This window comes from Dermacentor silvarum, chromosome 2, assembly GCF_013339745.2.
Source record: "Dermacentor silvarum isolate Dsil-2018 chromosome 2, BIME_Dsil_1.4, whole genome shotgun sequence".
Classification (NCBI taxonomy): domain Eukaryota; kingdom Metazoa; phylum Arthropoda; class Arachnida; order Ixodida; family Ixodidae; genus Dermacentor; species Dermacentor silvarum.
Genome location: NC_051155.1, coordinates 163,383,265 through 163,405,033, shown reverse-complemented (window position 1 = coordinate 163,405,033; position 21,769 = coordinate 163,383,265). Strand labels below are relative to the sequence as shown.

Here is a 21,769-nt window from a genome sequence, read left to right as displayed (position 1 = left end):
GAAACGCCGCTTTCGAGATCTTCCGCGCCGTTCACGAACACACTGTGACATCAGATGTTAAAGAGGAGAAACTATATTTTAGTTTTCTAAGCCGGTTCGCCTTTTTCCCGCGAGACAGTGATTTTTAAACACGCTCCGAAGTTTCGCGATCGTCAAAGCAAAACAGAAAAATTTCCGGCCCCGGAAGCGGTGCGCGCGCTTCGGGAGATAGCAGATATTGCGATTCCGCTGCCTCTGCAGCTGGTCTTATCGATACATCTAATAGCAGCGAGTCAGAGAACGCTGACTTTTCGTCGGACTTTGAGTCCGAAAGCGACGCCGACGCAAACCAGCCCGGAACATCGGCGGCCGCAGCCCGGCACATCCAACTGTAGTGCTTGCAGTTAAATTTTTGTAGCGAATATACCTGTTTAATGAAAAATTTCGATTTTTTCGGAGATAGTGCCTAATAGACGGCAATACATTTTGTATATCTCATAATTTTAGTAACATTTTTTTATTAGTAGATACAAGCATGTCTTTCCAAACTTTGTTCAATTTTATCACACAATCTTGATTTTAACAATTTATATCTTTTTTTATTACATACATCTCATTAATAAAACATTTATGCTTCAAAAGTGCATTCATTTCGCTTTCTGTTTATGTATTACACTAAATATTGAGTGCAGTAGTTCCTTCAGAAAAAAAACATCTGCCATAAAATACAAAAAAAACACCTATTTTCCCCATGGTAGGGAAAGAGTTAAGGATGACATAGGTCAAGCACTTTGTGCTAAATGCGTTGTTAAGGGGCAGATTTCATTAGGTTGACATTGTCTCTGCGATTTAGCACTGCAAATTGTAATTTTCAATGTTTCCAAAACATTGCTGTATGCTAACATTGTTTGTAACTAAGCATATACAATTAAAATTGTTGTGAAAATTTTAGCAACTACAGTCCTGCTGAAGAGACAGATGGACAACCTTGAGTTGTTTGGCATGGCTGTTACTGTAAATGTCTGATGTCTTGACTACTGTTGCCTTCTCTTAGTTGCAGAAGTCACTTTCAGTATAGCCAGTAGCAGCGAATTAGTGACACTTAGATGATGCCATGCTTTGCGGAGGAACAATTGTCATATGTGATTTCTTGTGAGTGATACATGCTGCTGTATTTTGCACATGTAAGCCGAACCAAACAGTACTGAGCGAGGATTCTGGTTATACTTGAATTTCGCCTTCAGGTGCTGCTTCACGGCAGTGAGCTCTGCATTGCTACAAAGCTGCACTTGAAGGCAAAATTCACTTATCAGTGCACTCCACATTAACAGGGTAGAGAGCAGCAAGAGGCAGGGATGACTGAATACACAAAAAAAAAATTTTTTCCCCAAGTTTTTGTTCACTGCTAACCAAGATGTTCTTGTGGGTTGTTATTATGTCTTAAAGATAATGAGAGCAATGTCAAACCATTAACAAGAGCAACATGAAAGTACCTATAAGTATGCATAATTGTGTTGCGGCAGTAGAAGAAATCTAGTGTGTCAATGAATGTGAGCGGATAGTGGTATCTTGATACGTCTGGATGCTGTTGATCCTTTTGTGTAGGAAAATGAGCTGCGACGAGTGGCTAAGAAGCTATCAGAGCTAAAGTCCATAACTGAGGAGTCAGAAGAGCAGGAGGGCACGGAGGATGCTGGAACTGGACAGGGGGATGGCCTTCTGAGAGACATCGAATCTTACCAGCTGGTGAGCATGATAGGAGCTGAGTGTCCTCTTACCTGGCTTCATTCTCTGTCATTCCGTATGAATGTGACCAACAAAAAAATTGAGCCTCTAATTTCCACTTATTCTTCTCACTCATTGCCTAGTGAGGGCCTTGAATTCGGCATTCTTGATGCTATGAGGTAGTACAGTTAAACCTCAATATAACAAACTTCAGTATGACGAAATTCTCGATATAACAAAGTACTATAACTTCATGTCCATAGAACAGCATGTATTTTTAAACTCAATATAACGATACATGTTTATCCGCAATATCAATATAAGAATATTTCACTGCTGCCGCAAAGAAAAACTGAGGCAATAAACTGAAAATACTTTTGCGACCAGTGGCCAAATGGTTGAATTATATGCGGTTGTGTACGGACGCACCTTTAAAATAGCGTGCTGTGCAAAATAGAGCAACTGCCAAAGTGAAGTAGTGCCTTCTCCGGCATTTCAGAGGCGATAAGCTGGCGAGTGGTGTGTCAATCAGAAGCACTAAGGGGCACACTTATTGGCGCATTGTATCGTGCACTGTGCGCACCATCGTTCCATATTTCATGCGTGCCCAATCAGTGCCCCATTTGGCGTTTTTGTTGTTGCCATGTGGCAAATGATAAGCATGAGCAGTGGTAGAGGTGGTAGTACCTGTACTGAACACAAAGCTCTCTCGCTTGAGGACATAGCTAGTATCTTGCAAATGATTTTGAGCGACGAGAAAAAAAATGCTGCTTGTTTTGGGGTACCGAAACAAGGTCGGGTTTTATGACCTTTTGAAAGAAGCTATCCTCGACACGCTGAAGGAAAGGACCAATTCCAGCGAAAGCAATTGAAACTAACAGATGCTTTTAGCGCAAATAAATGTTTTCGGTGAGTGCACTCCTCCTGCAGCAAGTTATTTTATATAAGTAGCAGACCAAATTTTCGGAACTGCTCGCACTTACCCCAGAACCACTACCTACTCCATAAAACCATGTGAGTGTTCCGTGATAAAAGCCACTTATAAGGCTTCTGTGAACCAATCCATATTTCGCTACCAAAATTTCAGAAGCCATATCGGATCTTGCTTGATTTTTCGGATATGATGCATGATGATATGATACGATGTCGTAAAACAGATAATTTTGTGTCCGGGAACAATGTTGCCGTAATTAAGGTTGGTGACTTGCTTCCATGCAATTTTAAAAAGGAAGCTTCTTTTGCGACATCCGATAAGTTTTGATGCTGTTTTCATTGGACTGTGTGGAGAGCAGTGGTTCGGTTCGGGGAACATAACATTTGGTGTCGTACTATTCTGGGCGACACCCGAGGTTATGTTGGCAAGCCACGGTGACAGAATGGACACGACAGTTTCACTTAGACCAATCACCACAGTGAGTTAGACCTGCGTTTCTTACGTCTTTCCTCATGCCACACGGACACTGTGAAGAGGACTTCGTAGGCACGTTATTATACCGTAAAAGTGGTCGCCGGCTCTCAACTTCAACAAAATAGCTTTTTTTTTTTTTTTGACTGCCCAGTTATTTGGACATTTATTCCGGTCTCTTCCCTGTAAAAGAGGATCAGTCAGCGACTGTAATGTGCATAAAAGGTTGAATTTCGACTATTGCAAAATTTCGATATACAGTCAAATCTCGTTAATTCGAACACGCTTAATTCGAACTTCCGGTTAATTCGAACTGATGCTGTGGTCCCGTCAAAGATATGTGTATTCCAATGGGCGAAAACGCTCGGTAATTCGAACGCGAAAGCATTTGCGACAGTTAATTCGAACATAACCACGCACCGACAATGCTCTCAGCAGCACGCCAAATCACGTGGCGGCTGCCTCCGACTGGCATTGCTCCGACACCGCCATAAAGCAAAAGCTTAGGAGAGACCCCTCAACGCCACGCGGAGAAATAAAAAAATTTTTTTAAATACCGAGGGGAAAATTTTGTCTCGTAAATGGCAAGGTCACTGTTTCTGTGTCGCGCTGGAACACGCGTGTACGTGCCGACATCTCAGCCAACGCTGCGGCTGCGGCGCACGTCGCGCGTGCGCGTCGCCGTGCCGGCATTTCGTTCACTGCCATTATCGGGATGCGAGAGCGAGAGATTGTGGTTGTGAAGAGGAAGAGGCGCGCTATCGGGATGTGAGCGTTAGCCGGCGTGGGCAGTTTCGTAGCCCTCGCTTGTTATCTGCTTCTACGCCGTGATATTTCACGACTTGCACCGTTCGTACGTAGCGCTATGGCGCACAAATACGTCAAAAATATGTCCTTCTTTTAATTCGAACAAATTTTCAGGCCCCTTCGAGTTCGAATTATCGAGATTTGACTGTAACAAAGTAAAGTGCCGATTTTACCAACTTCGTTATATTAAAGTTTAACTGTATACAAGGGTTTATTGGCCAGCTGCCTGCTCATGTGCTACAGGACACCAGCGGTTAAAAGGTTGTTTCACCTCCGCGACCTTGGTCGTGAGTAGCGCTGGCTAACACTCCCAGGGCTAATCTTGTATGCATGCTCCCAAGAAAGTGTCATGAGGGATGGCGCCGCAGTAGCTTAGTAGGTAGAGCACCGCATGCGTAATGAGGAGATGTTGGTTCGGTCCCCACCTGCGACAAGTTATCTTTTCGTCCACTTACATTTTCCTTTCGAAATTTAAAAACAGTGCCAGGAAACAGGATAAGTATACCTACTAGCACAACAGCAAACTCTCCTTAAGTACATTTTCCTTTACCTTATTATTTATACATTTTAATTAAACAAGATTAACTTCCCCTATGCATTCTCTGGCTTCATTTTGTGTCATTTCGTATGATTGTCTCTTACTTGAAGAGTGTTTTAAATAGTTCTGCAGTACCTCTGGAACACGATAAATACGCTTTGCTTCCATTAAGTTGACCCACATGAAGCATGCAAAATAAATTTCATTTAGCAGAATTTCATGTTTAAGAAAGTGTATCAAAATTATTGGTGCATTCAGGATTCATGAGCATGTTCATATAGTTGCTTATTATGTCAAACGATGTCCAGGGAAGCGATGCAAGTTGTAATATTGCTTACTGTATGAATATCTGAGCCAGGTATGTTACTCTGTAATGCATATCAGGGAGCCTACAGTCTAACTCAAAAGGTCGCGTGTGCTATTTACTACAGTTTTTGATTTCGCCACTATCTTTCAGTAGACACTGGGGCATCACAAGGTAAACAGGCAGCTGTTGGCATTATTCCCCAAACCATTGTGCCTGTCAGGAGGCAAACCACATAGACTGGCAACCTTCAGAAGAACAGGGACGAAGGCAAACTTATAGAAAGCATACTTCGTGAGAAAATGCTCACCTTGCGGCTATGTGTTTTGTAGCCTTGTATGAAACTCATGAACTAAATTAACTTGCTGGCTTAGCTTATGTGCCAGAGAGTCGCTCGCAGAGTGCCTTTCATAGCAGTTTACCTGGTATGGCCGGTTCTTATGTACATCGCACAAACTTAAAGGGACACTAAAGAGTGTCGGGATATGGGGGGGATGCCCACTGCTCTCCTCCACGGCACACCGAGCCCCGCGGTTGGCGCATGCCTGCGCATCAACCGCGGTCCGGTACAAGCTCGAGGAAACAATAGACGACAACCACGTGTACACTCGGAAAGCATTTATTACGACTGCAACTAACACTTCGAGCAGGCCAGCTAGCTATAGTTGACATCGCTGAGGGTTCTCTCGAAGAGAATAATACACTAGGTAAAGAAGGGCTTCCGACTTACCAACTGGGGAATACGGGGGGGGCCGCGGCGTTTGCCGCGGCAAGAACGCGGTTGACTAACCACGTGCGGGAATACGGGAGCGGCGGCGGAGGCTTCCGCCGTCGCCGCTTGCTGGAGACCAAAGAGACCCGGGCGATATCAGCGGGATCTCGCGTGACCCACCCGGTGGCGCTGATAGCGCTTGCGATTCCCGTGCGCCGCCCGCGGAAGGAAAGTTTCCCCTAGAGTAAAACGATGTCTTCTGCATTAGTAAATAACCCTTCCACAATGGCAAGAACACCGCTCTTACTGCAAGAGAACGCTTGGTAGGCCAGAAAAGGGACAAACTAAAGACGAGTGGCCACGCCGTTTTGAAGTTCTCGCACCAGCCCGCCATGATGCCGTGGATTTTGACAGTGTCTGCTAGGGCCTAGGCAATTATTTAGCGGTAAATATCGACTACATTTTGTTCTAAAGGAGCCAAAGACTGCATGTGGCAAGTTTCGGGAACTTATACTGTGCCAACACCGCCAAAATGCAAAAAAAAATTACTTTGAAATATCGTGACGTCACACTGATGTATCGGCATGCGGTATTGGCGTGAAATTCAAAAAATGCAACTTTGACCTTAATTTTCTTTTTTAATAATCAACGTATCATCGTGAAATTACTGATAACAGAGTTTTCAAACTCAACGTTATCAGCCTAAACTGATTTATTGTTTCACTTTAATGTCCCTTTAAGTTCCTTGTAAAATACACTGGCAACTGTATTGCTTCAGAGTTCTTTTTGTCATCTGCGTAACATTTTAATCATGTGCAAACTAGTTTTTTGCAATGAGTGATTCATGAGACTGTACAAGCAATACCACTATTACATGCACAGTCTCAATGACTGTTGAGTGCCAGTGCTGATATAAGTTAGTACTACAGCATGGAGCGTGTTACAGTGACCTGGGAACAAGTACCCCATCTCTTAGAGGGCCCCTCACCAGGCCCCATAGTAAATTTTGGTTATCGAATACTGTAGGTTGTAATGTGCTGTCTAGGGAGCATTTTACTGCAAGAATTTTTCAGATTGAGTCATTATTAGAGAAGATAGTAGGAATTAAAATGTTGTGTCGACCAGCACCTGCAAGCGACAGTCCTTCACTGCCATCATCAATACCAGAGCCGAGAGACCGAGTCACATTTATGTCATGAACCCTGCCTCCTTTCCTTTCTTTGGTTCCTTTCTTTGGTTTATTTTTTGGTGCACATTCTGCATTGGATCATTTATCGAAGTCATCTGCCATCATCGGTGATGTTGTAGCCAGTGCGTCTGTCGTAGAGGCTCCCTCAAGATGAAGGACACGCAGGCTTTCGCCTTAAGTTTCAGCTGTTGTCATGCCGTTCTGCAGTTTGATGCTTTGCAGACACAATCGTCAGTGCGTAATCTAAGCACCGCACTTGTCCATTTGCAATGCCACAACCTGGTGAGGGGACCTTTAAAGCAGCTGAAACGTTTATGGGCCCAAAAAGGCCTGGATAAGTTTAGCAGCTCTGTTTAGCAATTAGTAGTAAGGCTGCTGCATGTGTGACATTAGTGTCAGGTCTTGTTGCCCAATAAATTCTGGAGTTGTCAGAGTGGTGCATTCTTCTTTGATGGCAGCAAAGCTACCACTAAACCTTTCCTCAGGTGAAGCACAACCTGGAGCAAAGCGTGCAGCAGCTGAAGGCCGAGCTCACCACTGAGCAAGAACGGGCAGCACAGGTGAGGAACCATTGTTGCTCTGGTTTTAATTGACGCAGGTGCTTTTTTTTTTTCTTGCTTTTTTTCTTGCTTGCTTGCTTTCTTGCTTTTCTTGCTTGCTTGCTTGCTTTGTTCAGTTGCACAGTTCAGTTGCCTCCAGTTGGCTGTCAGTTCATCACATGAAATTTTAAGGGAAAATTTGCTGTGACAGCCTTATTTTGCATACCCTCATGCTCCCTCAATGTCTTTTGTAGTGCCACCTTTAGCCAGAGAAGCCGCATTGTTTTCCTACTGCCTTGCATAAGAAAACAAAAATTTGAATGAACTGAAATTGGCGTTTGATTTATGTAATGTTGATATTCATAGCGGAGCAGGCCAAGTGAAATTTCAAGGCTCCTTTAATTGAATCATATATCCTGAATTAGTCTGAGTTTTAAATCCAAACAAAACAGAAGTACACAGGAAAATGGGGGCTTCAAATTGATCTACAGTGGCTTAACAAGGACGTTCCTTGTTCAACTTCTGAGTTTGAAAGTATCACTAGCCAACTCTTTTTTTCCATACTGTGGCAAAGGCCAGTAGTAGGAGGCAGTACCAAACACTACTCAACTTTTTCAGGTTCAGTTGCAGCTGAATGAAGAAGTGAGCCGACTGCAGGCAGAGCTGAAAAAACAAATGAGCACATTCCATGACCTGCAGGCACGGCTGGACCAGGCCCTGCAGGTGAGTATGCAGGAACAATGCATGCTCGCTGGTCACTTCATTGCAACTTGCGACAAACCTAACTAGCCATATTTACTTGTCTAGTCCAAGGCATGCCCTTGTGTAATGCCCTCACCCCCCCTCCCTTTTTTTTTCTTTTTGGCTTTGGAAATTTGGGAGAAAAGTTTCGCCAGTGTGCACAAGTATCAATATGTTACTAGACAAGCAGCCACAGTAACAGCAAGATCAGTGAAAAGTATTGTTGAAGAAAGTTCTCCCTAATGTTTCATCAGTGGGTACCTATCCTGTGTAGCAGTCATGAATGCAGCATGCAGTGTCAGAAGGTAGCTTTAAGCCCCACTTGCGGAAGACCTGCATCCTGCAAAAATTTAGGAAGAAAGTGTGGGTATATTATGCAATCAAACACAGTAAAAGTAATTTGTTTTACACTTAACACTCATGAATGAGCTGCTGGGACATTTTTTTATGTAATACAAGATGCAATGCAGTTTCAATGCACTGAGTGAGCAGTGTATTGAGTGAGCAGTGCATTGAGTGAGCAGTGTTGAGTGGTCTGTGTGATGGAGCTGTATTCAGAAAATCTGAATCATTCATGTTTGTTGAATATGTAGGCAGGCCTGGATAAAAGTCGCAAGTTATTGGCAATATCCTTACATTTCTTGTGCACATGCTTACGTGTTTGCATGGTGCATGTGCAACATGTGCACATGGAATGTGTGTGTGTAGGCAAGGCTTAATGTCTCCCTTCAGTCAAGGGGGGGCCCTCATAAGGCAGCGACCAGTATAGTGCGCGCTCACTCCCACACGCTCATGCATGTATATATCTATCAACCAATTAATCACGGTTAAATCATTATTCGAAATATTGGAGAATTTGAATTGCCCCGCGGAAGGCACTACTCGTAATCAAATAACTTCCAGCGCTTGTCGAATGAATGGGTGCCGCAGTGCTACAGTTGACCTGCCAAGAGGGAGCCAAGCCCCTCCTTAAAAATGCAAGGGGGGCCGGGCTCCCCCCGGCCCCCCTGACTTTAAGCACTGTGTGTAGGTACCAAAATAGTGACGTGCATTTAAGTTGTTTTAGCATCACAAAATGCTTTAGCGTTCTTGTGAACAATAGATGAAAATTTATTAAACACAGTAAAATTTTTGAAAGATAGCAGCTTAGATAGGATGTAGCACTAGCAATGCAGCATTGTTCCAAGGCCTTCCTGTATTGTCGTAGCAGTGCCACATACATTTTTATAAGAGAACGACTGACGGTCAGGACCTTGATGTTTGTTTTCTTGCAGGATAAAATGGTCATCAGTGAGGAACTGAAACAACTCGTGGACAGTCATGCTGAAGATGGCAGAAATAACTTATCCCAGCTTGAAGAAAGTAGACAGAGAGAGCATCAGCTGATGCAAGAAGTGCAGTCATTGAAATCGCAAGCAGAGCAAGACCAAAGAGCACACAAAGAGCGATGTGATGCTTTAGAAAAGGAAATTGAAAGTATTAGACAGCTGGCGGAAGCGAGGCAGTCTGAAATAGTCAGGCTGACCTCTGAAATCGAAGACATTCATAAAGAGCTGCAGTCGAATTTGTTGCAGCTTGAGGAAAGCAGGCAAAGGGAATTGCAGCTGACCCAAGAAGTTCAATTATTGAAGTCGCAGACTGAGCAGGAGCTGAGTGCACACGTGGAACAATGCAAACTGTTGGAGAAAGATGCTGAGGAGAGTAGATCGCTTGCCGAAGAGAAGCAGTCTGAAGTTGCTAGATTAAGTTCCGAGGCCGAAGACCTTCGTAAGGAACTGCAAGTTAGTTTGGCCCATCTGGAAGAAAGCAGAAAAAAAGAGTCTCAGCTTGTAGATGAGCTGACATTGCTGAAATCACAAACAGAGCAAGGCCAAGTCGCCCTTGTGGAACGATGCAAAGCGTTGGAGAGCAGCCTTGAAGAAAGCAAGAAGTTGGAGCAAGAAAGACACTCTGAGATATCCAGGTTAAGTTCTGAAGCCGAAGACGTTCGTGAGGAGCTGAGGACGAAGTTATCCCTGCTTGAGGAAAGCAGACAGAAAGAAGGTCAGCTGACGCAAGAGGTGCAATATTTGAGATCACAGGTTGATGACCAGAGTGCATTCCTGGATCAGTGTGAAGGCTTAAGGAAGGATGTGGAAAGTCACAGGTTACTTGCAGAAGAGCGGCTTTCTGAGGTGGGCAGGCTCACATCTGAGGCTGAAGAGCTGCGCAAGGAGCTGCAAACAAATTTGTTAGAGCTCAAGGAAGCTAAGCAAAGAGAACACCAGATGACGGAGGAGATTGAATCCTTGAAATCACAAATGGAGCAGAAGCAGAGCATACTTGAACAACAGGTTAAGAGCCTTGAGGAAAACATTGAAGCAACAAGAAAACTGGCTGAAGAAAGGCAGTTCGAGATGGCCAGATTGACCTCTGAGGTTGAAAGCCTTCAGAAGGAATTGAATACACACTTAGTTCATTTAGATGAAAGCAGACTGAAGGAATCACAACTGATGCAAGAATTGCAGTTGTCGAAATCACAGACAGAGCAAGACCATAGTACACTCCTCGAGCGATGCAGAGCTCTGGAAAAAGAGGTTGACGAAACCAGGCAACTTGCGGAGGACAGGCAATCTGAGGTGGTGAAAATGGCCTCTGATGTTGAGAGCCTTCAGAAAGAACTTGAAATGAACGTAGCGCAGCTAAAGAAAAATGGAGAAAGGGAATCGCAGCTAGCACAAGAGCTGCAGCTGTTTAGATCTCAAGCGAAGGAAGACCAAAGTGCACTCGTCCAGCGGTGCAGTTCTCTAGAGAAGGAAATAGATGAAACCAGGCGACTGGCTGAAGATAAGCAATCTGAGGTGGCCAAGGTGACTTCGGAGGTTGAAGAACTTCATAAGAAACTGCAGATGAGCTTAGCCCAGCTGGAGGAGAGTAAACAAAAGGAAGCACAGCTGGTGGAAGAGCTACAGTTGTCTAAGTCGCAAACAGAGCTAAACCAAAGTACGCTCCTTGAGCAGTGCAGAGCACTCGAGGAGGAGATTGACAGAACCAGGCAAGTGGCAGAAGAGAGGCAGTCCGAGGTGGCCAAACTGACTAGTGAGGTTGGTAGCCTTTGCAAAGAACTGCAGACAAGCTCATTCCAACTTGAGGAAAGTAGGCAAACAGAATCCCAGTTAATGCAGGAGGTGAATCTGCTAAAATCACAGATGGAACAAGAGGATAGTGCGCTTCTGGAACGCTGCAAGAACCTAGAAAAGGAGCTTGAAGAAACGAGGCAGCTTTCGAATGACAGGAACTCTGCAATGGCTGCCCTGGCTTCAGAAGCTGATGACCTTCGCAAGGAAATGCAGACCAACGCATCAGAGCTTGAGGAGGCCAGGCAAAGGGAATCCCAGCTTGTACAGGAGGTGCAGTTGCTCAAATCACAAGCAGAAGAAAGCCAAAGTGCAGTTCTGGAGAAGTGCAAAGACCTAGAAAAGAACGTTGAGGAAGCCACACTATTGTCAGACCAGAGGCAGTCAGAAATTACCAGGCTGAAAACTGAGGCCGAGGTCCTGCAGAGAGATCTCCAAACTAACATATCTACACTTGAGGAAAGCAAACAGAGGGAATCGCAGCTAATGCAAGAGTTGAAGAGTTTGAAGTCACAAATGGAGCAAGAACAGTGTGTTACTCTAGACCGGTGCAGAGAACTGGAGAAAGATGTTGAAAGATTTAAGCTACTGTCTGAAGATGGGAATTCAGAGGTTGCTAAGCTGAGCTCTGAGGTGGAGGACCTGCGCAGAAAACTGCAAGAAAGCTCATCTCAGTTGGAGGAAAGCAAGGAAAGAGAGTTTCAGTTTGCCGAAGAGCTGAATTCCTTGAAATCACAAACGGAACAAGGCCAAAGTGCACTGCTGGTTGCACGAAAGGCTTTAGAACAAGAGGTAACAGAAGTCAAGGTTCTGCTAGAAGAGAAGCAGGCCGAAGTTTCCAGACTCAATACTGAAGCTGAGGACCTTCGAAGAGAGCTGCAAATGAGTTCATCGCAAGTTAATGAAAGCCGACAAAGGGAATCACAACTAGTGGATGAGGTTCAGCAACTGAAATTGCATGTAGAACAACAGCAAAGTGAGCTTTCACATCGATGCAGTGTTCTTCAGAAGGATATCGAAGAAGCAAGGTTACTTGCGGAAGACAGGCAGTTGAAAGTTGCAAGACTGACTTCCGAATCTGAGAACCTGCGCGAGGAACTGCAAGCGAGCATATCCCAGCTGGAGGGAAGCAGACAGAGAGAGGCTCAGTTGATGCAAGAACTGGAGTCGTTGAAGTTGAAAGCTGAACAGGAGCGGGATGTGCTGCTGGAGTGCTTTAAGGGTCTCGACAATGACATTGAAGAAATGAGGTCGTCTGAACAACATTCTGATATGTTAGGGTTATGTGGTGAGGGTGAGGGCTTCCGTGAAAGACTACAACCTGCCTTAGGAGGAGAGGAAGGCACATTAAATGTGAGAGAGTCGGATGTTGTCTCCATGAGGCAGGAATTGCTTCAGGCACACGCATGTCCCAAGAATGACAATGAAGATCAGTGTTCAAGTTCTGTTGCACAGCTGAAGGAGAAGCTCACTACTCTTCTTCAAGAGGTATTGTTCATAAATATGTTTCATATACCATAGCAAGCAACAAGGCTATAAAAAAGGGTTATATATTTTTAATTGTCATTGCCAACCACATTGAGCAACAAGCGTTCCAGAAACCAGCAAAGCATGGCAAAACAAGACATAGAAACTAAGCCATAGATGTCTCTTTAGTAAAATTATCAGTGACAGTGAGACGATGTACCACACTAATTATCATTCAAATCCAATTATCATCGGATTTGTTAACTGCAGCTTCATTAAAGCCAGCTATTGCTTGGGCACCTTTCAATCACTTTAACAAATTTTGTAATGCATAATGCAGGCAGTACTTTACCTATTCGCCACGAGATTGAGCTACAGGATTGATTGAGCTACACGAGATTGAGCTACAGCCACCATCGCCGTGTTAGTGTGGATAGGCAGTCGGTGGCACGGATTGAAATGTACACCGCAGCACTTCGCTGTTAATGATTTGGCCCAATTTTATGGTAATTAAATGCACTGACTGCAGTGAACTAATTAAATATCCCCCTTGAGTGCCTCATTTTTGCGTGAAAGGTGCCGAAAGTTCCTTTTTACTTGAAAAGAAGTGCGAACTGCCATTCAACGGGTGACTGACACTCAGCCAGACAATGTGTGTTTGTGCGTGTTTGCCTGGCATTCCGCCTGCTGTGCTAAAATTGTTGTGCAACTTAATTATTACCACATTCTCTCCGAAACTTGCACTGTTTATATAAAATTCATCATCCCTGTGTACAACGAAGTTGAAATAGCAAGGTAATCTGCACGTTACATCATCAATTTTAGGCGTACATCTCCATTTCTTTTCTTTTTCTGTATTTTCTTTTTTTTTTCGCTGCGAAATGCAAACAGTTAATAAGTTCAATTAAACAGCCTATGCCACTGCGAGTGACAGCACACATGCAGGATTGCCAGGTTGCTTCATACAAGAATATTTTTATTGCAGTAACACTAAAAACGCGTAATTTCAGCACAAAGCTACCCTTGCATGGTTACGTGCAAAATTGTAATTACTTGAGAGGCTGAAATTATTAGGTTCTTTTCCTTTCAGCTAATAATGGTCACTGTTTTCTGTACAGCTATGAACTCGGCACTGAACAGCAAAAGCAAATTTTAGTTGCCACCTTTCAACTCAGTGTTATGACATCCTTCATTTAGAGGCTGTTGTCACACATGATCCTCACTAATACCCCATTAGGGGCTAAGCACCTTAGGGCCAAGCCTTGTCCCTCGTAGTCCGTAGCTCTGGTTTGTAAGAGACCGCTAGGGGCGCTGCGGTGTACAAGGGCTATATAAGCGCTGTATATACTGTACACATGTACAGTATATATATATGTATATATACATATGTGCACACACACACACACACACACATGTATATATATATATATATATATATATATATATATATATATATATATATATATATATATATATATATATATGTGTGTGTGTGTGTGTGTGTGTGTGTGTTTTTGTGTGTAGTATATGTACGCGAAGCTCCGGCTTCCGGCTAATGCTTCCTGGCGTTTTGCCCGAATGATCCCGTGTGCTTTGCCCACTCATTATCATTAACTTCGTGGATATGCGGTGTCTTTTTTTCGCTTTCCTTTTGTTGCAGTGAGTCAAAACAAGATGGAAAGATTTACTTACGAGGCAAAATAAACTCACCCTCGTGGCATCAGAACGCACATTAAAAGAACACCTCAGGCCGCCGCTTAACCACTAAGCAGGAGTTGTGCATATATCGCAATGATAATGATTTCGTTATCATAATGAAAAGTGCATGACACATTAATGAGTGCTTGCTAATGATTCGCTGTTTTACTGCTGAGTGATATTCATGCCACCTCGTTCATGCTGCTTGCTGTCACAGAGATTGCAGAGTGATCAACACATTGCGACAAGTTGTTAAAGTGCGGCATTCACATATCGCTGCAACCACTTGATTTTACTCGAAACAGAACACGACAATAAAATTGGTATGATTTTGACGAATGGAGATGCGATGGTCACATATCGCGTGCTCGACGTGGGCGGTCGCCGATCTTTCTGCAGCGCAAAGATGTCAGCGCAAGGCTAAATGCTTCTGTACGTGTCAAAAAATGCAGACCAGCTTTTACAGCTGTGCTACAACCACTGAAGAAATGGTCTTTACAGCTGCACGCTCACATGTAAACACTCGGGGTGTAGCAGACGGCGCGCGGTGCAATCCACATTATCTGTGGTTCAGCCAGTGCCCGCCTGGCGGCAACTCTGCTCAATTTTTCTGCCAGTATTATAGAAAATACAGGTGCTTTATTATTATTATTTTGTGAGGCATATCAAATGATGTGTACACTATAACACTTGGCTTACTTAATTTTTGGTTGTGTTCTTAAGTCATCTTGTTCTACTGCCATGTTTCGTAACCATTATAATCCACTCCTGATGGAATGCCTGCCACTCACCTTTGTGTGTCTGTCATTTCAGAAGCAGCGCCTATCGTCAGCTGAACATAAACAGGAAAAACGTGTCAGGCAACTGGAAGAATCTCTCCGGGAAGTCCAAGATGACCTTGGGAAGCGGCTGGTGAGTCTAGCTTGCAGAGCAAGCTCATTGCTGTTTGCATTACACTCACTTACTGCGTGGATAGCACAGAACAGCTTCTGTACACAAGAGCATACAATAAATGCCTGTGTATCTTTTGCCATCCCAGTACGAAGCTGAGGCACGTGCCAAGAGTTATGAAGAACAGTTGCAAACTCTCCAAGAGCGACTTGCAAGTGGCACGAAAACGGTTTGTTTGCGACATTCTTGACAACTACTTCGAAGATGTGTGTCCGTAGTTGTAATGTTTGTTGATCTATTCCTAGTCTCTTTAGACTGAAAGTGGCATGCTGTCTCACTGCGCCATTTCGTGATTTGTGACAGGTGACTACACGACAACCAAGTGATGGGCATCAGCACCAAGCACATAAGTCCGAAACATCAGGTTAGCCCCATTTACTGTTCACTCACTGGCGTAAATTTTTATTCATAGCACATGCAATAACGAAAGAAGGGAAACCGAGGGGCTCAATTTTGTTAATCAGAACCACATAAAGCCTATAGACAAATGCATTAATTATTACACTTGACATTGCATAAGTGACTGCATCATGATTCCAGTAGTTGTTTTAAGAACATCTGTCAGTTGAAGTTTATTCAAGCACATTTAACTTTGTCTTTCTCTTCTGCAAATTTCAAGCATATGGTAGATTATACAGCAGAACCTCGTTGATACGATCCCGTTTTGTACGATTTCCCGGCACCAACATTCGTCGCGATTGAGAACACAAAAATTGACCCAATAGAGTTACACTTCTTTTTAACCATTTCATATATGTTCTTGGAAAAACACAAATCTTTCAGCACCATCGTTCAGTAAATTACCAAACTGCGATCGTATAATACGTTTTCCAGCCACTAAATCTCATGTAAACAAGAAGAGATGCGAGGCGCACGCACTCGAGAGCAGTAGCCACCTGCCACATCAGCTTCCCTGCAATACTTGCCTGCTCATCTCGTGTGAAAACGCCAGCGCACGCTCAGTTTCTTATTCCAGTACCAGCAAATCTCCTCCCGGGTCATCGCATGCCGCATTCACAGCTATCACCGCCAACCCTATTGCGATAAGCATCTTCACCTATCTATTTCGCAGTGCTCGGGGCATAGTGCTGTTGGAAGCATACTGCACGTTTTTGCTAGGCAATAACCCAAACGTGCCTCCATTTCCTGCTGCAGGCAGCGTGAGGATGAGTGTAATGTTTCGCTCTGGCGGCATCGTAGGCATCGTAGTCCGGCGTCGCACCCACCAGCTCGATTTTATTTCGGTTTGCTGTCACCGTCTTAAAACACTATGCAATGGGAAAAACGACAATGTGCATCTCGGGTTGCTCAGGTACCACCAGCTTGACGTGCATCGGCATCTTGTGCTACTACGATTTAGCGCCAAGCGGACACATCAAGTCCTCCTGCAGAAATGCCCTGCTCGAAGCAGCTGCTGATCCAGGCTGAATTCGAGGAGTGCAAGTGTAAAGCTTGCCGGAGCCCTAAAAATGACAGCGCATGTTTTTCGTCGCATGGGCCCCACCATCTCGGCATGCGTCGGCATCTCGTGCTGCAATGATTCGTGTAACGCTTGTAGATGTCAACTGCAGTTGAGTCCGTCAAACTTTTAGATGCGAAGCAGCTTATGGTCGGGGCTATGTCACTCCCTCCCTCCATCCGCCGTGCGGCGTCCACACCCACACTGCGCATGCGCATCCTCCTCCCCCTCCTCTCCTTGTATGTATATGTATAGTAAATGTACGCCAAGCTCCGGCTTCCAGAAGCCGGAACTGGAAGCCGGCTTCTGCTTCCGGTTCCGCTTCCAGTTCCACTTCCGGTTCCGCTTCCGGTTCCGGAAGCCAGCTTCCGGCTTCCGAGAACGCTTCCGGCGTTTTGCCCGAATGATCCCCCGGTGCTTCGCTCACTCATCATCATTCACTTCGTCCTCTCATTCTCCTCCCGCAACACCGCGATGAGTGCCACAGACAGCGCCAGCGTCAACACTGTGGACATCGCCGCAGAGAAGAGGGCTCGAGCCGCTGCCACGAAACGGCAGCGGCGAAAGGCCGATCTGAAAACTAATGGGAACTTGAGTCGGGGGGACCCCATGGCTGCTTCACATACTACTCACGGTTCCCCTACGTGAAGATGGTGTAATTTTTTTAGTGGCTGCAGATTGTACATTCTCCCGGTTATTATGTTTTTTCACACATTTTATTTCCAAAATGTATGAACAAGGTTCTACTGTACTACCAATACTTAGCAAAAACACTGCACATGTAGTACTTTCATATCGTAATGCTAAGGAAACAGAGCATTGTGTTGCCCTTGCAAGTTGCAATGATGGGAGTGTTGTACAGTGTGTTAAGATTGTATGGTTGTTTGCCTGAACTGCATAATTGTGCTGAGATAATGTGGTAAGAACCTATGGCAATTAAAGTATATTTTAAAAATATCATGGGAACTTTTATAGTTAGACTTTCCTGAGAGCCGTCTCTGCTAAAGAAAAAATGCCTAGTATAAAAAGCTGCTCCCTACTTTTTCAGGCAATAGTTGTGCTTTATGCAGTTTTCCCAACAGTCGGCGTATACGTCTTGTCTTGTCTGTACAGTGGAGAACAACGTTAGCATTTTTCATGCTCTTAGTGTTTTTCTTAGTAACAAGAGATCGAAGTTTAAGCAGGTTTTTATATATTCTCTGTCTAGTCTTTGTGTTGATGCACACTACACAGCTGTTTAACAATGTGATTGCCACATATAGAAATAAGAAAAATAGGATTTTACTCTGCTGAACATTTTGAACAGGCCACACAGACAAGACTGACGAGGAGGCGGACACGCCTGCAGCCACACACGGTAGCGGGTGGGATGACGCATGGCCAGATGAGGTAAGCTGGTGGTTTACCAACAGTACCATGACTGCGTGCATCTTGTTCCTGAGTAGAAACATACTGTATTTGCATGCACCTAAAACGCTCCTGCCCTAATTACAACTATCAGCAAAAGCGAAAAAAAAAAAAGAAAGAAAAGGAATCTCATATGACATAATTGTAAGTCCAGCGTTGTTCTGTGCATTTCTTTTTTCTTTCTCGCGTCTCTACTTGCTGGAACCATCACATTGTCATCGTGCACCAACTGGCCCAGAAAACAACCCTACTCAAATCTTATATGGCCTGCACAAATAGCCGCCTAAAACAACTTACAAATTTTTATGAAAGAACAACCCAGTTACATGAGCTGCCAGCACGACACAGTGCTTAAGAGACAGTATTATTTTGTATGCTTAGTTTAGTCATTGACATTTTCACTGCTGCTTTATATTGAATCATGATGCTGCTTCAAGGGAACATGAAATTTTCCTTCAGATGAGGCCTACTGCAAAACTACGCATGAAGAAAAAGATTCTCATCTCACAATCACCACTCTTTCATTTGTTCTTGTGTGAAGGTTGTACTTGTTAGCTATGGCAGTTCAAGCAGTTCAGCAATCTGGGCAACTTATTGTGCACAAGTGTCACAGCATAACCAATGGCTGTGCATAAAATGCGAACTTGTATATTCTTTCCTTATTAGAAGTTCAGATTTATGGATATGCACTAATCTCTTGGAAACTGTCCTAGCTGTTTAGCTTTTCTGGATATCCAGCTCAACTTAATTCTTGACGCAAATTGTTGCCATTGAAGTTTAGAGTTCATCCTAGACAGGATAACTGATTTGACAACCACTAACTGTGGTGCCACCATCACTACCACTGAGCTGTTTTATATATACTAGTTCTTCAAGTTAGGAGTAATTTCTGACAGTAATTTCTTACTTTCTATTTAAATTTTTGTGAAGAGCAGTGCACATTTATGCATTAGCATGGCTCGTAAAACCTGCCATTGGCACTCATTGTGGTTTTTGCAATTTCCTGATTGATGCCTCTAGGAAGAGTGGGGTCCTCGTGAGTGTCCAGCTGACGAGCGAATAGAAGCTCTCCAATTGACACTCGGCCGGTACCGGTAAGTAGTGCAATACTTTTTGCAGTGCCCATTTCCCATGTGAAGTGGAGACAAAAGGAGAGCCCATTTCTCATATAGAGAGAGAGAATGATAAATGAAAGGCAGGGAGGTTAACCAGGACTCAGCCCGGTAGGCTACCCTACACTGGGGGAAGGGAAGAAGGGAGGGAAAGATTGAGAGAAGCAGAAAAAGTCTGCCGTTGATATCGCCGACGTAGTGGCAGTTTTATGTTAAAGTGTCGGCGTAAGCTGCAACTATTGGGAGATCTAAAGCGGGCGAAATTGATGCATTATGCACCGTTTTGAATTATACCAATAATTTTTAATAAGACTTTTGCAAAGCTCCCGCAAGCGAGATAACAAGAGGTAACAATTTCGCACACCAAGGTAGTATCTAAAGGCAGGGATAGGGCCGCACATGAAATATCAGAGGCTTGCTACGTTCAGAAGACAGGTGATACATGTATCGGGGGGTCATCTCCCATACTGCATAGGTTGGAAATAGATTACCTTGCTGCTAATCTTTAGCAAGTGTGATCTCCTTTCACGTGTAATTTTGCAGGTATTATTTATTCATGTGCTTTGAGTAAAGTCCTCTTTTGATTGTTCAGTGCTTATTCCGTCTCATCTTCTTTAAGTCCGGTATAGTTTTTACACTGTAGGTTGAAGTATAGATTACCAACATGGCCAGCATACAGTTCTTTTGTAAACTAATATACCATATTTGTCCACTTTAGACAATCTAAAAGATACAATTTACAGAATTGTGATATAGTATCTATTCTTGCTGCAAGGTTGTTGAGATGTAGACTTCGTTCTTCAATGTTTTAAAAATGTAATCGTAACTTTAAAAAAAAAAATTTGAAGCCTTAAATACAAGTTCTGCTTTCTACATTTAGTACAACTTTGCTTCCTCTTTCAAATACAAATTTTATTCAAATTAGTTCAGCGGTTATCTAGTGAGCATGTATCTGCATTTCAGATGTATTTGAGTAAGGAAATAGAAGTTGATTCATAGCTAGAGCATCCTCTTACACGGAGCAATGTTTCTGCTGTCCGATTGTCTGCTCCCTTCTACATAATCTCACGAGCTTGCAGCCATACGAAGAAATGCATAGCGATGGTCGCTGAAAGCGTCTTAATAAATGTTGGTAATACTACTGCCACACGGTCGCTTTCGATTGTGATTGAGCCTGATCCCAATCGAAAATGCCCCATGTGACCGGGGTATCATTACTTGCTGCCTATCACTAAGTGAGCATTTGCTTTCACACAGGGACGAAATCAACGACCTGCGCTGCATTTTGCGTGCCCAGCAAAACAACAATGCAACAAACCATACTGGCAAGAACCCTGTGCAGCTCCCCGAGCCCACAGAATATGAGGTATGTCTTGGAAAAAGTTAGCGGAATTATGTTTTCAAGAAGACAACAGTTCACTTAGTTGCATCCCTTTGTTCTTGTTTTTTTCTTTTCTTTGTAGTACTTGCGGAACATCCTGTTTGAGTACATGATGGGAAAAGAGACAATGGTAAGTTATTTTGTTCTCGCACAGTGTACACAAATAGTGAACTTTTATTTAGTACTGAATTCAGATTTAACAGTTGCAAATATTTGAAAAAGAGTTTTATGTACACTCAATTCCCACATACCAAAAACTTTCATTTTAATTAAAAATGTGAGCAAAAGGTCAAATTACACCAAAAAGTGACTACAAGAAAACACCGGTTAAAGCACTCACTTTCTTTGGTGATAAACAGCCAGGCAATGACAGGGTCAGGAGTGGATTAGGTCAAAAACTAAAATGTAACCTAGTTCGCAACAGTTTGCTTTCTGGTTGCCCTGTACAGCACACAAAGCTCAGGATTATTAGGAGCATGCAGGTGCATTGCTAACACTTGTGTGCTATGTGCAGCTGCAAGTTGAATTACTTTCAAACTCGCTCGACTGAAAGGCCGTGATACCAAAAAGTACTTGACATGGAGTGGCCGGACTGACTGGATTCACTGGCACTCATGTGCTTGGCCTGGATGTGAATTGTTTGTTCTTATTACAGACGCTGTCCAAAGTCATTGCAGCTGTGCTCAAGTTTAGCGACGAGCAGAAGAACCAAATATTGCAAAGACAAGAAGCCAAACAGCCACAGGTGAGGGTATGCTTCTATAGCGGTGACAGGTTTTTTATTCTCTGGAGCATGCAGGTGTACAGGCTTAAGCATGGAAACAAGTCATGTGGTTTGGAACAGAAACTTTGGTTTTTGTAGTGGAATGCTACCCAGAACAATAAACTTTTCAAACACTTGTCAAATTGCAATGAAACGTCCCAAGATGGGCCTATATATCTGTTCTAAGATCACTTGTACCAAATTTCATTATTCTAGGTCAATTCTGAGACAAGCTGTGCATCTTCAGAGGCGCAAGTGAGTTTGCCGAGGAGAAGTATTATTTCATAATTATAAGACTATTTTACATTTTGATGTGCCACATTGTGCAAATAACGTCCATGGAATTATACTTTGAAGTAACTTTCCATTATTTGAGTGTTCTTTTGTCGAGAACACTAACAGAAAAAAAAAAGTGGTCAGTCTCTCTCTCTTTTTACAAGCTTCTGGTTTAAATGAATACAGTACAAGAAAAGCAG

General features: G+C 43.5%; 1 protein-coding gene across 2 annotated transcripts in view; it reads left to right on the top strand.

Moving 5' to 3' along the window:
- LOC119442012 (golgin subfamily A member 4) overlaps positions 1-21,769 on the top strand; it is a 44,317-nt gene that overhangs the window by 21,378 nt on the left and 1,170 nt on the right. Inside the window, exons 10-22 of one of the 2 annotated variants that reach the window (XM_049661807.1) lie at positions 1,585-1,725; positions 7,145-7,219; positions 7,817-7,921; positions 9,214-12,543; positions 15,034-15,132; positions 15,260-15,340; positions 15,475-15,535; positions 17,937-18,019; positions 19,058-19,131; positions 20,407-20,515; positions 20,613-20,660; positions 21,186-21,275; positions 21,510-21,548. In XM_049661807.1, coding sequence (XP_049517764.1) covers positions 1,585-1,725; positions 7,145-7,219; positions 7,817-7,921; positions 9,214-12,543; positions 15,034-15,132; positions 15,260-15,340; positions 15,475-15,535; positions 17,937-18,019; positions 19,058-19,131; positions 20,407-20,515; positions 20,613-20,660; positions 21,186-21,275; positions 21,510-21,548 — 4,335 coding nt within the window. The remainder of the gene's footprint in view (positions 1-1,584; positions 1,726-7,144; positions 7,220-7,816; positions 7,922-9,213; positions 12,544-15,033; positions 15,133-15,259; positions 15,341-15,474; positions 15,536-17,936; positions 18,020-19,057; positions 19,132-20,406; positions 20,516-20,612; positions 20,661-21,185; positions 21,276-21,509; positions 21,549-21,769) is intronic. The other variant, XM_049661808.1, reaches the window with a different exon arrangement.